At 40.3% G+C, this 20,080-nt stretch overlaps 2 protein-coding genes across 7 annotated transcripts in view; one reads left to right on the top strand and one right to left on the bottom strand.

Annotated features, from left to right (window-relative positions):
- The window catches only part of GOLM1 (golgi membrane protein 1), a 60,904-nt gene extending 52,466 nt beyond the window's left edge, over positions 1–8,438 (top strand). For all 3 annotated transcript variants that reach the window (XM_032392964.1, XM_032392965.1, XM_032392962.1), the window contains exons 9-10: positions 1,147–1,260; positions 6,765–8,438. In XM_032392964.1, coding sequence (XP_032248855.1) covers positions 1,147–1,260; positions 6,765–6,838 — 188 coding nt within the window. In that variant the 3' untranslated portion in view covers positions 6,839–8,438. The remainder of the gene's footprint in view (positions 1–1,146; positions 1,261–6,764) is intronic.
- A 400-nt stretch (positions 8,439–8,838) lies between these two features.
- NAA35 (N-alpha-acetyltransferase 35, NatC auxiliary subunit) overlaps positions 8,839–20,080 on the bottom strand; it is a 97,791-nt gene continuing 86,549 nt past the window's right edge. For 3 of the 4 annotated variants that reach the window (XM_032392959.1, XM_032392957.1, XM_032392960.1), the window contains exons 18-23: positions 17,071–17,207; positions 16,136–16,203; positions 15,110–15,250; positions 14,625–14,747; positions 11,709–11,789; positions 8,839–10,687 (exon numbers count right to left, since the gene is read on the bottom strand). In XM_032392959.1, coding sequence (XP_032248850.1) covers positions 10,628–10,687; positions 11,709–11,789; positions 14,625–14,747; positions 15,110–15,250; positions 16,136–16,203; positions 17,071–17,207 — 610 coding nt within the window. In that variant the 3' untranslated portion in view covers positions 8,839–10,627. Of the gene's footprint in view, positions 10,688–11,708; positions 11,790–12,059; positions 14,748–15,109; positions 15,251–16,135; positions 16,204–17,070; positions 17,208–20,080 lie in introns of those variants that run through there. The other variant, XM_032392961.1, reaches the window with a different exon arrangement.

Here is a 20,080-nt window from a genome sequence, read left to right as displayed (position 1 = left end):
CAGCCAAGTGACCTGTGAATCCTATCTGGTTTGGTGGACTTTTTTTTTTAAGATACATAAAAGTGTGGGGAAACTGAGATCAACACAATATTCTGGGATGTATTTGGGTCCCTAAAAGCTGTGGAAGATGTCACTCCCAGCCGAGCCAGGAACACTTGTGAAGGGAAGATACCTGTGCTCTGGGACGAACCACTAACAAGAGTGGGGGAATATGCCTATTTGTGGAAATCACCCTGTTTCCAGATCTCGTTTGCACTTGAGTTTCTCCTTCTGAAGACTGTGCTCTCACGAGGTTTCGGTTAAAGAATTAAAAAGAAGAGGAAACTCTGGTGGCCAATCCAGTGGCACTCAGGTTTCAGACTGGCCACAGAGGGTAGTATCTGAGGATTGGCTTGAGGTCCTGCAGGATACACGTCATCCTGGTGCAGCTGTCAAATAAAGCGGCAGGGCCCAAAGGTGTGGGCTTTGCCTCCACTTCAGGCAGTGAGTGCAGGGGGATGTAACTAGAGCCAACTCTCCCAGACCCGCGTTTTAAAAAAAGATTTTGTTTACCTACCTATATGTGTATAAAAGACATTCACAGGAAAGCCTATGAATATGTCTCTTGAACGCCTTTTGTCCTGATCTTTTCTGGTGGTGGTTCTCTGCAGGGCTGAATGTGGTGATGCATGATCTAATTCTGTAGGGATGGTGGAAGATCCTTTGGCACCCAGTAGCCTCTCCATTTGCTTCTGTCAGAGCCACAAGCCATTCTGAGGAGGTGCCGTCATTAACTAGAAACCTGTTGTTTCCAGCAACAGCAGCGCCTTCCTTTAACCTCGAGTTGATGGTCTTTTAAAAAAAAAAAACAAACCACCACCCAGGATTTGGGGTTAATTAGCTCATTTCCCTAGCTCCAGCCCAGAATACAGCCCTGTGTCGAGGGCCACGGTTTCTATGGACTCCGTTGAAGCGGGGGTGCCAGGGAAGTGGAGAACTCGCACCAGCTGTTTGTACCGGCAGCAGGCACACAAGTGTCCACCGTTCTCTGAGAGGTCGCAAGACGACCTGATTGTTGGGAAAAACCCCAGTTCCTGGGCTCTGGGCCCCTGCGGCCTCGAGAGAGTCATGTGGGTTGTGTTCTCTGTGCCTGTGCTCATTTTACAGGGAGACACCAGCAAAAGCTAGGAGGAGAGGAGGACTACAACATGGATGAAAATGAGGCAGAATCGGAAACAGATAAGCAGGCAGCCCTCGCAGGGAACGACAGAAACCTGAACGGTAAGAGGTGTGCCGAGGCGGTGGGCCTGCCTTGAATTTCACATTGTGGTCCTTCGTTCACTTTCGCAGTGACTAAACACTGAATCCCAGCACTAATGTTGTAAGTAATCCATCCAATCCAGAAGCCTTTGAACATGGGGCCGTGGAGGGAGGGGAGGGTTGAGAAGTCCAAGGTGAAGACCTTTCAGAAGGTCTGTGTGTTTAGGGGGCTCCAGCCCTCAGGTGTTGGCTGGAGGATTTGTCTTCGTGACATCTAGGGATTTCCCAACAGATGGCTAGGTCACCACTTGATCACTCTGTATCAGCAATCAAGAAGCCCTAACATCTGCACGGTACTTCTAGGCAGCTTTTTATAGTAGCACTTTGTATCAGTTTGAATTTTAAAGGGTCTGGGCCAGTGGGATGTATCAGATTCTGGATTTTCCATTGGCTTGTGATTGGATTCAGGTTGGATGATATTTGCAGCTGCAGTGCTTCCCACCAGGAGGCAGGCCTGGGCAGGTTGACGGCCTGGTTAAGGCACTGCCATTTTCCCTTTGTAACTGAGAAGTCATGTGGAAGGGGATGCTTTGAAATGGTGTGGCTTTAGCGTCCATTGAAAACCCTTGTCTGATGGTGACTTTTCTAATGCTGTCACCCTGCCACATATCCTCTTGTAGTATCATGTGGTTTCATGGTTCTCTTTAAGAATTTTTTTTTTTTTGAGCGAGCGAGAGAGAGAGAGAGAGAGAGAGATCACAAAGGGGGTGGGGCAGAGGGAGAGGGAGAAGCAGGCTCCCCGCCGAGCAGGAAGCCCGACGTGGGGCTCGATCCCAGGACCCCGGGACCATGACCCGAGCTGAAGGCAGACCCTCAACCAACTGAGCTACCCAGGCGCCCCCCATGGTTCCCTTTTTTAAAATTCATTTTTCTATCAGATTCTTTTTTTTTTTTTTTAAAGATTTTATTTATTTATTTGAGAGAGAGAGAATGAGAGAGAGGAGGGTCAGAGGGAGAAGCAGACTCCCTGCCGAGCAGGGAGCCCGATGCGGGACTCGATCCAGGGACTCCAGGATCATGACCTGAGCCGAAGGCAGTTGCTTAACCAACTGAGCCACCCAGGCGCCCGCATTTTTCTATCAGATTCTTAATGTTTCCTTTCCTAGTTGTTAAGAGCTCTTTATATGCTAGGGAGATTGCCCTTTATCTGTGGTATAAGTTGTAAATACTTCTTCCCAGTTTGTGTTTTGGTTTTATGTATGGTGTTTTTTGCCATGTGAATGTTTCAAAACTTTTATGTCTTTTCTTTTCTTGCCTCTGGGTATTGAATCATAGCAAGTTTTCCCATCTAGTGTTGGAAGGAATTCATCTGTGTGTTTAAGTATGCTTTCACATTTTTCTTTTAGTTCTATTAAAAAGTAAAACACAAATTCAGAAAACCACACAAAGCAAATGTCTTTAGAAGGTAAATACCATGTAACTGTGTCCCCACTCACCTCAAGGACTAGAACCTGACCAGCCCTCCAGAGGCCAGTCTCTCCCCATAATAGCACCCTATCCTGACCTTTCTAATAGGCATTTTCTTGCATTTCTTTATGGGCTTATCACTCAAGTGGGCATCCCTGGACACCAGTTTAGTTTTGCCCGTTTTCTTAAAATTGATAGCTCTTTAAATGTCTCTTAGTCTACAGGTTCCCCCTCCATTCCTTTCCTCCATTTGCCCTGGAGTTTTCCACAGTCCGTATAGTGCTGATTGTACATTCATAGTGCCGTTTAGTATGTTCTTTTTTCCTTTCTATTTCCCAAATATTGGCAGCTGATATCCAGAGGCTTGGTTCAGGTTTGGGCTCAAGCCCTTGGTAAAGTGGGAGGCAGTGGTGTGTTCTTTCATCAGGAGGCAAGGAACACCTTTCTTTTTGTGATATAAGTAGCAGTTGTTCAGTACCTTCATTAATTCATTCATGGTATTCTAATTCAGCTTTTTCTATTCCATTGGTTAACTAGGATATTTTTATAAATAGGCAAGTCAGTGGTTTTAGTTCTATAACATAGGCCGGATAAAAATGCTTGATTCTTTTTATTTACCCATTTTCAAAATAATTACTTCCCTGTCATCCTCTGAGGGTGATACTTAAAATGCAAACTCAGTGGACTTAAACCTATTTGATGGGTTTCGTTCAATTGTATTTATTACCCTTTTTGAAGTTCAGGTTGTCCCATCTTTTTTGGCCAGTGGGACCTTCCCCACTTTAATCTGAACCTTCAGGTCCTTTGTCTCTTGTTCCTGTCCTGCTCAGCCACGGCTCTCCTCCACACTCAGCTGTTCTCCTCCCCCCCTACCCCCGTGGGGCTCTACCTGGGAAGGAGCCCCAGAAAGGAGTCCTGGCAAATGAGTTTCAGAAGTTCATGGGGCTCAGCCTCCCCTGGCCCCTCAGTCCTTACCATAGCAAAGTACTTTGTGGCCACCTGCTGCGGGAGTAGCAGAAAGTCTCCTGCTTTCCAGTTGCAGTTTGTCCATTGGCCCAGGTACTTTCGGGTGTAAATCTTTTGGTTGTTTGGGGTTATCCTGTTCTGTTCTCAGGTCTATCAGGTGCTCCATTGCTCCTGTTTTCTTCCTAGACAGTGTTAGCGTACAGGCACTGGCCATTGTCTTTGTCTCTGCTTGTATTTTGGGGTCTGCAGGATTCCTTGCCATCTACTCTTGTAAATGTCTGATTTGAGTTTTTCAGTGTAGTTACTTTATGTAGGGACCCTGAAATTCAAAAACTATGCCACTGTTATCACCATTTTTCCAGGATCATCATCATGTTTTTATATTTTACATTTAGATCTCTAATTTCAAATGTATTCAGGTATTGTGGCGCAAGGTTGGGTCCAATTTTCTTGTTCCTAAGGGCTGTCCAATTGGCCAAACACCAGCTCAAAGCCACTGATTTGAGGTGCCACCTTTACCAAATAGATTTCTGTATGTACTCAGGTCTACTTTTCAGACTTTCTGTTCCATTGATTTCCCTGCTGACTCACACTATACCACACTGTTCTAACAGCTCCGTCCCCCGTTCCCCCCCCCCTTTTTTTTTATCTGACAAGGCTACTTCTGGGAGATTACGGCCAAGATATCTTTGAATAATGCTTCTTCCCATTTTGATTCCTTCTTAAACTCAGATCAGAAATGTTAGATCTTACCATTCTATTCATGTCTCTTACCCTTTTTTTTCATATTACCCATTTCTGCCTCCCTAATCTACATTCAGAATGACTTCCTCAGACAGCTTCGAGTTCACCAATTTTTCCTTCAGCTATGCCTTATCTGTTCTTTAATTCATGCTTTTTAAATTTTTTCATTTCTAAACTTTCTTATTCTTTGCTCATGTTTACAAACATCTTTTATTTCTTTAAATGTATCAGACTTTTATCTTCCAGTTGCAGTATCTGAAAACCTTGTATTTCTTTTATCAGACTGTCCTTAGGATACCTTCTTTCCTTGTGTTTTGTGCAGGAAGCCTCTGGGGCCTGAGTTAGAGCAGTACTGCACTAGGGGTTGTTTGCCTCTATCAGTCTCAAGGGCACTACAAAATCACCACCTCTTTAATAACGTAAATTCTCTTCAGATATTTTTTGGATCACACAGGGAATGTGAGTTCTAACTGTATCCTTGCACGGTCGTCTCATATAGTTAAGAAGTCCTCCTCCCCGGTCTAACCACTAGGCTTTCTTGCTGTCCCATCTTCACTGCAGACTTCCTCTCCATTACCTTTAATCCAAGGACACAAGCCTTTGGGAGTTTCAGCTCTATCTAGGAGTCCCCTTCTGGACTTACCATCCAGAGTGGAGCCCTCGTCTTAGTTTTTGTCCCTCTGCATCTTTGGAAGCTGTAAAGGGAGAAGCCCGGTGTCTTCAGGCTTCAGAAGTCCTCAGGGCAGAGCTAGCTTTGATGTTTATTACCTTCAGGAGTTGGAACTTTTCACTCCACGTTTGGCCTCACAGATTCCTTCTTCTATTGCCATTATAGACAGTGCATTTTACGGTCTTTAAAATTTTTAACTTTTCAATTTGAAAACAGATTTTAATTTAAAATAGAATTTCCATATACCTTTCACCCAGGTTCCCCAAATATTAACATCTTATATAACCATAGTACAGTTATTGAAATGACATTAATATTGATACAATGCTATTATTCAAATTTAGTGAACTGTCCAACTTAATATCCCTTTTCTGGTCCAAGATATAATAATCCAGGATTATATACTACATTTATTGTCACACCTCCCTAGGGTCCTTTAACCCAAAACCATCTGTTTTTATCTTATGATGTTGATAGTTTTTGAAGTGTTCTGGCCAGTTATTTGGTAGAAAGTCTCTCAGCTTGGGTTTGATTCAACAGTGCGTTCTTTAAAATATCTTTTCATATTTCATCTAGCATGTCAGTTATTAGAGTTGGCAGAGTTGTTTGAGGTTTTCTAGAAATAGGAGTTCTAACTTGATTTTTAAATTTTCTTAGACTATACTTAAAACATGACCATATTATCAAGTCAGAATTTTAAACAAAGTTTCTTTTTCTGTTCCTGTCATCGAGTCCACTCATTTGTGTACCTCAGTCCTTGACTATTTGCTGGTGTGGTTACTGTCTTAACATCCCTTTTACTGTCCTTTCAAATCAGTCTAGTGTCCTAAATGTTTGGCTTTGCAGTAGAGCCCTGGGATCTTTCATCCCCTACACACAGGTGTCCCATGAATTTGACCTTGTACAAGGCTTCAAACAAAGGACACAGGCAAAGAAAAATGTTCTCTAAGCTTTAACAGTTCCAAGAATTGTCATCACCATCATTTTAAGATTCTATCATTAAAATAGTTTAAGACCCTCCCTGCTTGCTCCAGGGAAATTAGAAGAAAAAGGCATTAGTTCCAACTTTATTAGAGAACTTTAAAAGACAATATTAAGGCAGTCATTTAATTCATTTAATAAAATCATTAACCATTTAATGTGTCGTAGTTGTAAATCAGCATGGTGGTTTTAGGTTTTGTGAGGTTTTTGTATGTCCTTTGTGTGTTGAAGGAGAGTAAGGATGATGGGCGCCACATACAGACTTCAGCTCTGTAAAGGAGAAGCTTTGTAGTAGTAAGAACTGACTGAAGATGCAGGTAGCTCTTAGGGCATTGTGTTTCCTGTTGGGAGGGATACCAGCAGGGATGCATGGAGCACAGAAGGGTTGTGGTTGTATCACAAATCTTATATTTTATATTGTCTACTTTAGAGGACATGGGGCATTATTTCAGTATTTTAAATAGGAAGTTTTTAGATGTTTTAGCTTTATTTCATGGCACCATGTTGGCCATACATGTAGTCTCTTCACTGTCTTGTCCTTGATTAGGAATGCAATCCCCCATTATGTTGCTTGAGGGAGATATTGTCCTCTTGATGAGGCAGTCTCTCGATAGTTAGGTCAAATAGAACCTGCCTGGCTGGTTTCCCCTAAATGTTTTAATGTTAGATTATGGTTTTTATTTTTTTTCTTTTTTAGTTCTTAATGCTGGAAATCAGAAAGGAGACGTAAATTTACTTGATCAGCGTGAAAAGAGGAATCACACACTCTGAATCAACTGGAATCATATACTTCATGTCAGGATTGAACAGAGATCACTACAAAATATTTATGAGGGGTTGAATACTGTGAAATGTACTAAAATATACATCTAAAGATGATTATTGTGGAGTTTTAATATGTACTTTATGTAGGAAAATGATTGTGTTGTAGATGGTTTTTTCGAAGTATTTATACTAAGGTGTCAGAATTTGTCAGCTAATAGGTATGAGAAGATCAGCACCAAAAACAGAACCCAAGTTCTCCAAGTATGGTGACAGTGGCACTTAAAAAATTCTGGAATGTAACTTTGTTTAAAAAAAGTCAAAGCCTGTAGAAGAGTCTGTCTTCTGACACCAAGAGACCCACCGCACCTGAGAATTCTTCTCTGGTCCCTCTGGTGTCCCGCTTCACACGCTGTGCTGAGTGGCCGGTACCAGCCCGTTATTTGTTCTCACAGGTCAGTGCCGAACGATTCCTGGCTTATACTCTCATGCGCTCACTTCTGGTTCCGACAGTCAGTGGCCTGGAGTACAAAACTGTTAACACAAACATCACTAGCGACAGTTTTAAACAAGTCTACATACAAAGACATTTTATGTGAGAATTTTTTAAAAAACTTATATAACCTTTGTCATTAATGTACAAAAATGCTTCTAAGTGACTTGTAATTTGAATATTTGTGATCTATTTTTACTTTGCTTAGTATGTGTGGGCAAAGCAAAATCTTCTGTATTAAGTCCCTATTACCAAGAGCCATGAGTGGATTAGACTTTTGACACAACAGGGGCCAAACCAGAGCTGACCCTGGGGCCTGCAGCAGAGCGCGGGGGGGGGGGGGGGGCACAGCACAGCACTGCGGGGGCACGTTTGCTGTGGACTGCCCACTGCACCATTACAGGAAAAGGAGAGGAAGTTGATGTTAAGACTACATACAGTGTGACACGGGGAAAGTTTAGAAAGGCAAGAGAAATGTAACAGTTGTTTTTGCCATAGTCTATACGTTTGGCTTGTGGTAAATGACTATCAAAAGTGATTTAAAAGTCAATGTTAATTTGAAAAGGACTAATCATAATTCACATTGAGTTGCTTCTCCGTATTTCCAGTAAATAGGCTCTTTCCACTTACGAATGACTGGCAGAGTCACACTAATGACTCTCAGGTCTTAAGAGTAAGTGGGTAGTGATACTTATTAAATACAAGTCAGAGGATTTGAGGTGCAGGAGCCTCAGATCACCTGGTATAACCCCTCAACTTCAGACAGGAACCCCGGGGGTCCAGAGAAGTTAAATAACTACGCAGGCCAGACAGCTGGTGAGCTGGATGCCTGGCCCCTCACCTGGTCTGGACTCATGGTGCCCCTGGCTGGCACTGAAGGCAGGACCTGGTTTGCATTCAGGTTAAGATCTCCAATGTGAATGTTACTCATGTAGATACCTTTTTACTTAATTACGAAGATTAAACTTTTCTACCCGGAAAAGGCAACTAAAGAAGAGTGTTAAAAATAGCTTTGTAAGGTTTTATCTAAGCCCTTGTCCAACTTCTCTTTGTGTCTTAGCCTTAGGATAATCTCTCTTGCCTTTTCAATAAAACGTCTATTCATTCCATGTTTAATCAGTGTGCATAGAGTTCTAAGAAACAAGACTGTTAGTTCAGCTGCTTTGTTTTCCTTTACTGCCCTATTGGATTCCTGAAGAATCAGCTTGCAAATTATAGATTAAGAATGGTGGTTTGCCTTAAACCTTTTGTGGACTGAGATGGGATGTCAATATAAATAAAAAAATAACCACGCTGTTTCCATCTTCATGTACAGAGGCACCAAAGGCCATTTGTTCAGGTGGTGTGTACTGTGAGTAATCTCTCCAGTCAGTCATGATTTCTTACCACCGGCTTACCTTGACATCACATAGGCAACCTATTCCGAGGCAACAATTTATAGAGGTGTCATGGCTGGTTTTTTTTTTTAAAAAAAAGCAAAACAAAAATCTGTGTAATACGTAAGTAGATGGCAAACCCCCCACTTTGGTCTTCTGGTTTCATCCAAAATTAATCAGCTATTCCAATTTTTAATAGGTGTGAACTATTTAATTTACACCTTCCTTTGTATTCTCAAATGGTATGTAGACAGGAATGTGATGACTCTTTTCTTCTCCAGATGGGACTGTAGATTCCCTGCGCAATACTCAGACTTCTTGAGTAATGAAAGCACTGCACATACTTAATGTACTTTTGTGTGATGCAATTTGACAAACCAATACCTGTTAAGTCAGTGTGCGGTCATTAAATAACTAGATCGGTAACTGGCATGATTGTTTTAATTGATAGAAGTTGGTCAGCTATTCTTAGCAGAACCTAGAGTGTGACAAGTGTGAATTCAGGAGCCTTTAAGGTCCAAGGGCTCGGTCTACTCCCACTAAGAGATTACTATAAATAATTATAGAACACTCAACTTCTAATCCTTGTCTCTGAATTTTACGAAAAATACAAAAGGATTCCATGAATTGTAGGGGTTTTTTTCCCCACATTGTTAGCTTAGACTTTGAAAATGTTCATTAGTGTCAAAGTTGGGGAAATAATAGTTTGTGTATTTAAATGTTTGTGTATGAAGCCACCGTCCCTTAAAAACTGGCTTATAAAATTGGGATAATTTATAGATTGAAGGATTACTCAAAGTTGGTATCATCACATGCACTTTTGAAAAAGCTCAAGTAAAATGCTTCCATCCTTGTTGGTGTGCCTGTGAAACACATCTCTGGGAAAGTTAAAGGACTTGAAATATTTTAAATTTATGCATAAACTTCACATAATGAGTTTTATAAACCAAGGCCCTAGCCAGTTGAAACAAATGCTTGTTTTCCTATCTTTACTGCTTAGAATAAAATGATACCATCTAATGTAGAATAAAAATCCATGGCAGCATGAGCCAGGAAGAGGAATGGGCAGCAAAGGAAGGGTAGGGCCTCTGGCGCTGGGCACTTACAAGGTACAGGTGGATTTAAGTCTGTTTTCGAAGGCAGCAGATACTGGAAAGATCCCCACTTGAAAATGCTGCATGGGTTAAACTGAATATTTAGTAGTGAACAAAAAGTATGCCACACTGAAACTTAACCCTAAAAATTAACAATCTACACATTCCTACCTCTTGAATAATGTCACTAGCAAACATTTTGCATGTTTTAAAGGTGCCAAAAGGAACAGTTAAAGGATGATTTTAAAAAAAAACTCTATTCTTATAGGTATATAATTTAAGACATCATGACACACAAAATCACAATCCCCATGTAATTTAGTCTCCCTAGATAGAGGTTCCCCCCACCCTGCATATTCCCTTTTAAATGTATTTTACGAAAACCCCATTCAAGTGTTTGATCAATCGTTTTGAAACTTCTTTTGAATCTGAACTATTCAAGTAAAACACCTTCAGTCCTTAACATGCATCAACAAAGTGCTGTGGTTTTTCATTTCCAGTAGTGCATTTTTTGTCAAGAAATTTATTAACTTTACAAACACTATTTTCACTCATTCATAAAAAAATGATTTATGATTAAATCTGTAATAAAACCATATAACATTCATCACTGCATTCAGTAAGCCCAGTTTCATCCATGGAACATAACAAACCACTTTAAAACAGCAGTTTTCATTCACATCGTATAAGGCTGTCAAATTAAAAGTATTTCTTATAATAGGCTGTTATCCAAGAAATCCATTTCACTTCATGTTATGTGCTGAGACTGACGGATGGATCCCCTTAGAATCTGAAAGTAGATTCTGCCCCTTGATGTCCCCCCTTTCAGTGTCTCTCAAACAAGTTTCACAACAGGAAAGTATTTGTGAGCAGAGAAATCAAATTCAGGAGGAACCTGTAAAGAAAGGCAGAAAATAAACAAATGTATCTACAAATATTCAGACAGTACAGTATTTTAGTTTCTCCCAATTTTAGAGGTAAGGCAGCACGAGAGAGGAAAAAAACCTGGTTTAATGACAAAGAAGATAGGAACCAACCTGGAGGGAAAACAATGAGCTTATCTCTGGGTTTATGAAAGAGAACAGTTAACAAAGGCAAATGGACTTAAATCAAAGGGAAGGGTGGTGGGTCAGCACACTTTTTAGTTCCTGGGTCATGGACAGTACTAAGCAACGAAACCGTGTCTCGTACAGCACAGCAGAAGATGAGGAAGGCAGACAGCAGGCTGCGATGGGAGTCGACAGACGGAGGGAGGCACAGGTAGTGTGCCAATGCTCAGCAGGCACATGTTGACAGAACATCAGCAAGGGAAGCTGACAGAATTTACCATCTCTCAAGCCATTAAACAGACTTCATTACTGAAGCATTCACTTTTCTAAAGGCAGATGACTTTTTAAATCTCTCTCCCATAATAAATTTGTTTTCACACATTTTCTGTTTTACTCTTTTACTCATTCACAGTAATTTAGACAAAGGAGGGAGGGGAATGGAAGGGCAGACTTTAGAAATTTTAAGTCAATAAAATCTCTAAGTTTCAAAGCAAAATGGCAAGCTCTAGTTATTTTCTGCCACTGAACCTATTTTTTATTTTCGTTTTTTTTAAAGATTTTATTTGACAGAGAGAGAGAGGTAGAGCGAGAAAGAAAGGGCACAAGCAGCAGGAGCGGCAGGGGGAGAGAGAGAGAGGGAGAAGCAGGCTTCCCGCCGAGCAGGGAGCCTGATGCAGGGCTCAATCCCAGGATCATGACCTGAGCTGAAGGCAGCCGCTTAACTGACTGAGCCACCCAGGCGCCCCTGAACTCTTTTAAAGGGATGATTTTTGAATGTTTTACCTTTTTGTAGTATTTGTGCATCGTATTTTTTAAAAAGTTCTACAATAATTTAACACCCATTTACTTTCCCCACAATGCGCTTACCTTAGATTCCTTTTTGTGTCCTCCTGCCAGTAACTTCATGACCACAAAGTTGGGTTTGGCAACCTTTAAAATTCTATTGACCTAAACAATGAGCAACATTAAGCTATCAAAACATAAAATTCAGAGTCAAAATGTCTTTATAAGATAGGAACTGCACACAGGGTAAATGTTGATTTTTTTTTTTTTAAGATTTTATTTATTTGACAGCGAGAGACGGAACACAAGCAGGGGGAGAGGGAGAAGCAGGCTTCCCGCGGAGCAGGGAGTCCGATGTGGGGCTCGATCCCAGGACCCTGGGATCATGACCTGAGCCGAAGGCAGACGCTTAACGGCTGAGGCACCCAGGCACCCGGTATTTTATTAAATAAAGGCAACTTAACACGAACAGACATACTTCTCCGTGACCACAGAGCTCTACTTCGGTCAGCCGGGCCGCCCTGGAGGGGCCCTGGGTCTTGCTCTCACTAAGCCTGAAGAGTGTCCGGCTGCAAAGGCAGCAGCAGAGCACTTGGGGTGCAGACTACGCAGCTGGAGTGCTTGCACTTCACGTACTAGTCATGAAACCTCTGGCAAGTTCTCTAGGCTCTCTGTTCCCCAGCTTCTTCATCTATAAGCGTGGGGACAATAACTTGACTCCCACGCCCACACAGACCTGCTGAGAGGATTACTAAGTGAGCTAATCCATACTAGAGCTGAGAACCACGCCTGGCAGGTAGGAGGTGTCCTGTGTTTACTGTCACTCCTGACTACGCTTGCCCGAAAAGTTTGACCTGAACAAATGAACAGCAGAGGGCTGGAATGCTGCATTCCTCCTAAGAGGGAGTAATGTGCAACCTGAAGAAAAAAGCTCCCACTACTCGTTGCTGACTGACCTCTCTCCAGAAACACACCTCACCACAGGTTTGGAACAGCTTCTCCTCAGCCCCAGATAACACATCCGCCTGTCCAGATGACAGCTCCCTCTAGGCCTCCAATAGGCACGTCCCAACCTGAGCTCCTGACTTCTCGGCCCAGTCTCCCACCTGCCCCTGCTCCATCCGCAGCCCTCTCCACTGGTTCTATCCACCCAGGGGCTCAGGCCCAAACCCTGAAAGTCCTCCTTAACTCCTCTTTTCCTCACCCACATCCAGTCCATCTTGCTTCAGATCACCACGGTCCACACCATCTCTCACCAGATTACTGCTGTGGGTCCCTGCTCCTACCTGTACCCCTACCACAGTCTATTTTCAGCACCGGGGCCAGAGAACCTTTAGAACAAAAATCCAATCTGGTCACTCCTCTGCTCAAAAACCTCCAACGGCTCACCTTGTTCATCGTACTCCAGCCACACCAGTCCGTGCCCTTGGGGCCTTTACATGTGCAGATCCCTCTGCCCATAGGGCTCCATCCCCAGTGGCCATGCGACTTGCTTTTTCACCTTCTTCAGAGATTTGCTCACAGGCCACCTTAACTTAAAAATGCCTAATCCTCTGCTACCTCCCTACTCATAGTATTCACTATCCCCATTCCCAGCTTGATTTTTCATAGTCCTTACGGACCTTCTAATATACTATGTAATTTATTTACTGTCTGCAACCTCCACCACCCTCAGGAGGGCTGAGATTTGTCTAGTTTTCTTCGCCAGTTTTTACCACAGGGCTGGGGACATATTAGGCACTCAACAAGTATTTGCTGAGTAAACAAATTTTCACTGAAAGAAATATACCATCTGTTATAGGTACCTTCCTCTAATTTTTACATTCCCCCTTGTATTTTCTTTTATTACATGATTATATGGAACAAAAAGTCATCTCTCTCCTATCCCTGTTTCCTAAGGCACTAGGCTCCCCTCCCAGGAAGCAAACACTGTTATCAATTCTTACGTAATTCTTACATCTCTTTCTGGAGATACACTCCTATAATATTTGCACACATACAGAGTTCCTGGGCCCCTTCTGATTGAAATGGCAGCACACTCATCACAGCTTAGTACTTTGCTCTTTAAACTTCTTATACCCTGAAGAACATTCCATTACAGTATTTAACAACCGTCCTTTTCAAGACTGCACAGTATTATATGATGTATCATCACTCATTTGACAGTCTCTGTTGAGGGACAGTGAAGTTTCCTTACTTCTTTGCTATGAGAATCCTGCTGCAAGGAGGACTCCTGCGTAAACCACTTGCTTCCCTCACTGCCCACGTGTGCACGTGTGTTAGGTAAATCCCAAGCAGCAGAACTGCTTGGCCTAAGCATCTGTGCTTTTTTACCAGTAACTGCTATTAACTTCCCTTTCATGGAGGTTGTACCAAGATATACTCCCCAAAACAGTCTGAGTGTTAGAGGCAAAGCACTCTCACTTGTGCAATCCATGCATGTCAATATGATCAGGCATACAGCCAACTGTGAGAGCAACAAGAGGCCGCAACTCAGTATTCTCAAGTCCCAAGGTCTGTAGAATAAGATCTCAAAATAGTCTTCGAACAGTAGGCCCGATTTTAAATGGTCAAGTGGAATAAGGTTTTTACTTCCTGTGATAATCGGCCAGAGCATTTTTCATATTTTAAAGATTTATATAATTAGATTTTAATATAGTAAACTATACATTAAAATAAATTTTAAATGTCACCATTTCTGAACTGTGGATCACTTTTGGATCCTATTTCTGTTCTGCCTACACACTTTATGGTTCTATGTCTTAATTTCTCTTTGCATTGATCTCTAAATTTACACAAAGGAGCTATTTGCTTTCTTTCATCAGATAATTTTAAGTCTTGCAAGGTTAGCTTAGCAAAGCCATTTAAAATCCTTGCCAGAAACACGAGAGGCTTCACTATTAATTCTGTAAGATTCATTTTTATAAACTGTCATCCAGTAGTAAGATACCTATTTCCTGCCAAGCTTTTCCTCCAGAATTACTGTGACTGCAGTCTTACCTCATGGTCTGGGTTTGGGATATTTTCCAAGATCATTTTCGCCTGCTGAAAGTGCTTACTAGCTGCCACATACAGTTCTGGAGACTGAGGAGGAGGGCTGTATTTATTGAGGTCAGACATTTCCTAAAAAGGGGGGGGAAATACTATATTATTCAAAACATGTTTAATATGAAAAACTCTAAAATAGCTTTTGTAATTAAAAAATTCTACCTGATTCACGATTCATATATAGACACTAAAGCAAACACTCGGCATATGTCCCTATTTTTCCCTACGTAATATTCAATTCCCAACCTTCGTATGTTACCTCATATTATCCTCATACTTAATTTTCACACTAATTAAAGCTGCTGTTTTATCGCCTTGTCACTGGCCCAATAATGGTCTGATTGGACTGTTTTAATGCAATGGCTGGGTACAAACAGCGTATCTCTAAGAAGGCCCAAGACTACTTCCTTCACAGTCGCTTTAACGAGCAGAGTCACCTTGAACTGCAGGTAGTGCACCGGTGGTGGTGTCATTACACTGTTGAACGGAGCAAATCGGTGCTCATATCGAACTTGTTCACTATCAAGCTCAAACTTGGGTTTTCGTACTTTGCCATCCATGTCAAATGCTACCATGGTCTAAAAGAAAATCAAAGAAAAGACTGTATCACTTTGAAAAAGTGAACTCCTCATTAGTACAGAATAGAAACAGCTATTTTCACAGAGTTAAAACAATTTTAAGGTTCAGAAATCAGGAATAGGAAGAGAAAAACTGGCTTTAGTATTCATTTTTATGTCATGTGCCATATTTACATAAAAAATTTTCAAGTTCCAGTGTTCAATCCATTACTATATTTCCCAGTGAAATTGTACCACATGCACATTATTCTGCTATGACACATGCTTTTACAGTTGCCTTGAAACCTTCCAAGTAAAAGCTTCTAAAGAAAAAAAGTCATATACAATAAGAAAAGCATAGGTCCTGTTTCTCAAACGTAAGTCCATGTTCTGTTTTATATATTTTAATATAAGTTGTCTCAAATAATTTCTTGAATTGCCAAGTACAGCTTAACAGCACTTGCTACCTCGTGAAAATGCTTGCTTTTGCTTAAGCCACTCATTGTGGAGCCTACCCCCTTCCTAATATGCTCCTCATACAAACCTCATCTCTTCTAAGAAATCTTTTCTGATCATGAATCAGAAATAAACTGCCTTATTACTTGTGTCACACATGTCACCTGACCTGTCATTACCTAGACGCTCAGACTTGGTATCCTTAAATGTACTCCGCAGAAGATACCTGACCCATGGCAAGGGTGTTAAATTAATACTTGTCTACAAATACTTGCTAAACAAATTAATGAAAACTAGACTTGGAAAAAAGGTAATTTAAGCAGATGGTTAGTAAACACAAAGGTGAAATTAGAATCTGGAAAGAATCACAGAAAAGAGTCCATTTTAATTAAACTATGTAACAGCAATGTAGTTAAAAAGCAAAAAAGAACTTCATTTGTGACAACTTACTTTAAACATTCCAGCACACATGTTCTGATATGCCTGGCTCATTGTGATCTCTCGGCTCAAGGGGCGAACTGTAATTAAAAAGAAAATTACCCACACTCTTTTCCCCCTCCTCTTGCATTCCTGCAGGAGAAAATCTAATTTAAAAAAAACTTCCACCTTGTTTACTAAAATTAAAAATTCAAAGTTTGTTCCTACAGGTTAAATTTTATTTTATGGCCCAAATCTACAAATAATAAAACTGAAAGGCTTTTTAAAAAGCCATATTCCCTAAATAAGTAAAACCATAAAATTCTAGTATGAAGTAATTTTAACTTCTTTTGAATTCACCATGCAGACTTAATTTCTGAATTAGGAAACCCATGCATATAGTCATTTAAGAACCCACCCAAACTGTTGAAATCCTAATGATATACACAGTAATATTTTGTAACATTTGTAGCAATATCTGTCCCCATCCACTAGTGATCAAGAGAGCAGTGCCTCTGAAACCTTTCTTTCTCCTCCTGGGCTTTGGGTGTTACACCAAGGCCCTCTGTGATCATCTTCCTGTGCCACTGTAAGAGCACAGCTCCAGATCGACTCCCCTCTAAGTGGTCAGCCTTCTGTCAAAAGATCAAGGGTCTTCTGCTGCCTTGTTCCTTGACTTACCCTGCTTGCACACTCCATGTGGCTACTTCTTCTTGTCCTAAGATCCTCTAACACACAGAACAGCAAAGAAGTAAAAGAAAAGCAAGGGAAGGCACCAAAGAGGCTTGTGTCACTAACACTGGGACTCAGTTTATACCTTATACTTTCTGAAGAGAAGATGGGCAAGAACTGAGATGTAAGGACTAATTCACCCATAACAAGGCATAGGCAGCTCTCCACCTACTTGCAGAAATTAAAGTGCACTCCAATGTTAGTTACTTCTTAAATTTAAAAAGAATCCACGGTACCTTTCTTCTTTTTTTTTGTTTTTTTACTACTCCGGCCTTTCTGCTGCTCTTCCATGATCCTTTCCTCTGCCATCTGAGAGCCATCAGCACGACTTAATGTAGACATTAACCATGCATAAAGGAATTCGGAGAGATACCTTCAAGGGTACCAAATGTTAGTTAATGGAAGATGTCTACATGAGATAGCTTCATCACCACAGGTACTGGTATTAATAAAGAGATACTTTTAATACTGCTTTAAAAGTTAAAAAAAAAAAACAAACAAACCCAGATTATCCAATTAGATAACTGATACATTAGATTTTAAGAGAAATTAGCACTACAAATGATTAACTTTTCCTTTCTTGTAGCCTTATATTGCTGGACAATGCTGAAAAATGCTTAATTCCTACAACGATAAGCATTTTACAATTTTTCAAAAGACTTCTTGATAATTATATTTATGTATGTAAATCAAATGAATGCACATTAAACTCTTTTTTATTATATAAGGACACATTTCACCTTAGCCTATTAAGAAAATATTTTATTTTCCCATTAACTGCAAGAGAATGCAAATACAGAAAAAAAATGTAAAATTGTAGGCATTATACCAAAGCATTCTAAAAAATTAAGAACATTCAGGCTTATAATTTACTTGAGTTTATTCAATAAATGAAACGTGAAACAGATTATTCCACCCAATACTAACTTTTCAGAAGCTTAACCAACATTACATTCTCCTATGCCCAGAAAAAGTGGTTCAAATCTAGGATATGAATATATATAGTTTATAATATAACCTATAATAAATAAAATTAAGGACCACTATTACATTAAGCTAAAATCAAAGATTAGAAATTTTATTATGGGGATGCCTGGGTGGCTCAGTTGTTAAGCATCTGCCTTCAGCTCAGGTCATGATCCCAGGGTCCTGGGATCTAGCCCCACATCGGGCTCCCTGCTCAGTGGAGAGTCTGCTTCTCCCTCTCTCACTCCCCCTGCTTGTGTTCCTGCTCTCACTGTGTCTCTCTCTGTCAAATAAATAAAATGAGCATATAATGCCTATTTCCAAAATTCTCCAAAAAGTTGTAAGGCAGGTTTACAGTATTAAAACACTGACCTTCCCACCAAAAAAAAAAAAGAAAAACAAAGAGAGAAAGAAAATTTAAAGCAAAACAGTAACTAGTCAAAAGATACACCTGAGGATAAACATCGTTCCTTTTTGTTGTAGCAAAACAAAAGCCCCACAGTCAATAAATCAAAACTGTACTGGCAAAATACATAAAAAACCCCTCCAAAACCGCCTGGAATGGCTTAGGTGATGTGTTTTAAAGCTAAACTGAGCACTATGCAGAATTCCTGGCAACTACGGCAAACTGGGAAATATATTTTTAGTTCATTAAAAAAAAAAAAAGGCAAATAGTTCACAGGAAGAGAAAATAATTTCTGACAATGAATTTAAGAAAAGCATTTAGAATATCCTTTTACAGGGTACAAATGAATTTTTCCCTCCTATTACACTACAAAATCTGACGGTCTATATCTTAACTCAATGAGAGGATTTCTACAGGGAATTAATGCTGCCTTCTATCTTCCAAATATCAAACACAAGGATAGATGAGTGAAGGATATAGTTGGCACAAGTCAGGCTTTTCTTGTCCAATATCAGATATCTCAGTGAGCTTTTATTAAATGCATTATCAAAATTAATACACAATTATATCTAAGGAGAATTAGAGTACAGTATTCTAGACCAGTGGTTCTCAAACTGTGATCTCTGAAACAGCAGCAGTATCACCAGAACTAGTTAGAAATGGAAATGACTGGGTCCTATCCCAGACCTACTATACCAGGAACTCAAGGGACCATGCCTAGCAAGTCACCATGATGCACTCTAAAGTTTAAGAATGTTTTCTACTGTTCATTTTTAAAGGGCCCACATGCTTTAGGAATGATTATATTCATGAACAATAACAACAACAAGCTTGTGAAAATGCTGGAGGCCAATCTATAATTTTGAAATTGAAAAGCAGTTAAAACTAACATGAAAGTAGACCACAAGGATATTTATAGGCAAAAACTAAAATTTCTTTCGTTAAAATGTAATGAATCTGCTCAAATATGCAGATACATTTCTAATGGAGTGTTTAGGTGATTATCATTCATTTGCTGAATTAAGAGCCTAATTCTTTGTGCCAAAAAGCATATAAAAATTTTATTTTGAGGAATCAAGAGCACAAAGGCTTCCCATTAGCTGCCTCAAACCTCAGAGACAGAACTTGAGCATGTTCCCCTACAAAATGTCTGGTTTGAATACTGTGTCTACTATGAGTTAATAACAAAACGTATGCCAAATAGCTATATCAACGCCTGTTGGTAAGACTTGTTACCTACATAAATATTGGAGAGTATACCAAATATTATTCTCATATTACTTTAGTTCACGTTCAAATTCAAGTTTCATAGTCAAAAGAGTTATGTTAGGAGCCCTAGCAGCCATGATAACAAAACCATGTCAGTGTGGAAGAGAATTACTTTCCTTCCTTCATAGTGGCGACTCCAAGGAATATACAGTATCTTAATTTACTATGTTAAATAATTCAAATATGAGTTAAAAAGATGAACCATATTAAGATCTTATATACTAAACTTAGCTGTTTGTCATGAGCAACACTGGTTATTCTTATTTTAATAAATTACTACCATCCTTGGCCAGACCAAGAAAAAGATATATTGGCTCTTAATTTTGTTTCTGTGGCAGCTTTCCCATGCGTAAAGTATTTCTAAGCATCCTCTTACTAGGTTTCTTCATCTCATCTTCAAGTGTAAGTGAAGAACTACTGGCTGAGGATGGTGATCTCTTATCAGCTCCTTCCAAGCTCCTGAGATAAATCCCCAGGGCGGCAGTTTGCAACAGTTATGTTCCCAATGATAATTTTAGCCACGATTTCTTCTCTGAACAAAGATCTGGTTCAGATTTTGAACTTTAATTCAGTTAAGTACATTCCACAGCTAGCACCTAGCGCCA

This window comes from Phoca vitulina, unplaced genomic scaffold (genome assembly GCF_004348235.1).
Source record: "Phoca vitulina isolate PV1807 unplaced genomic scaffold, GSC_HSeal_1.0 scaffold70, whole genome shotgun sequence".
Taxonomy (NCBI): Eukaryota; Metazoa; Chordata; class Mammalia; order Carnivora; family Phocidae; genus Phoca; species Phoca vitulina.
This window is presented reverse-complemented; position numbering and strand designations above follow the sequence as displayed.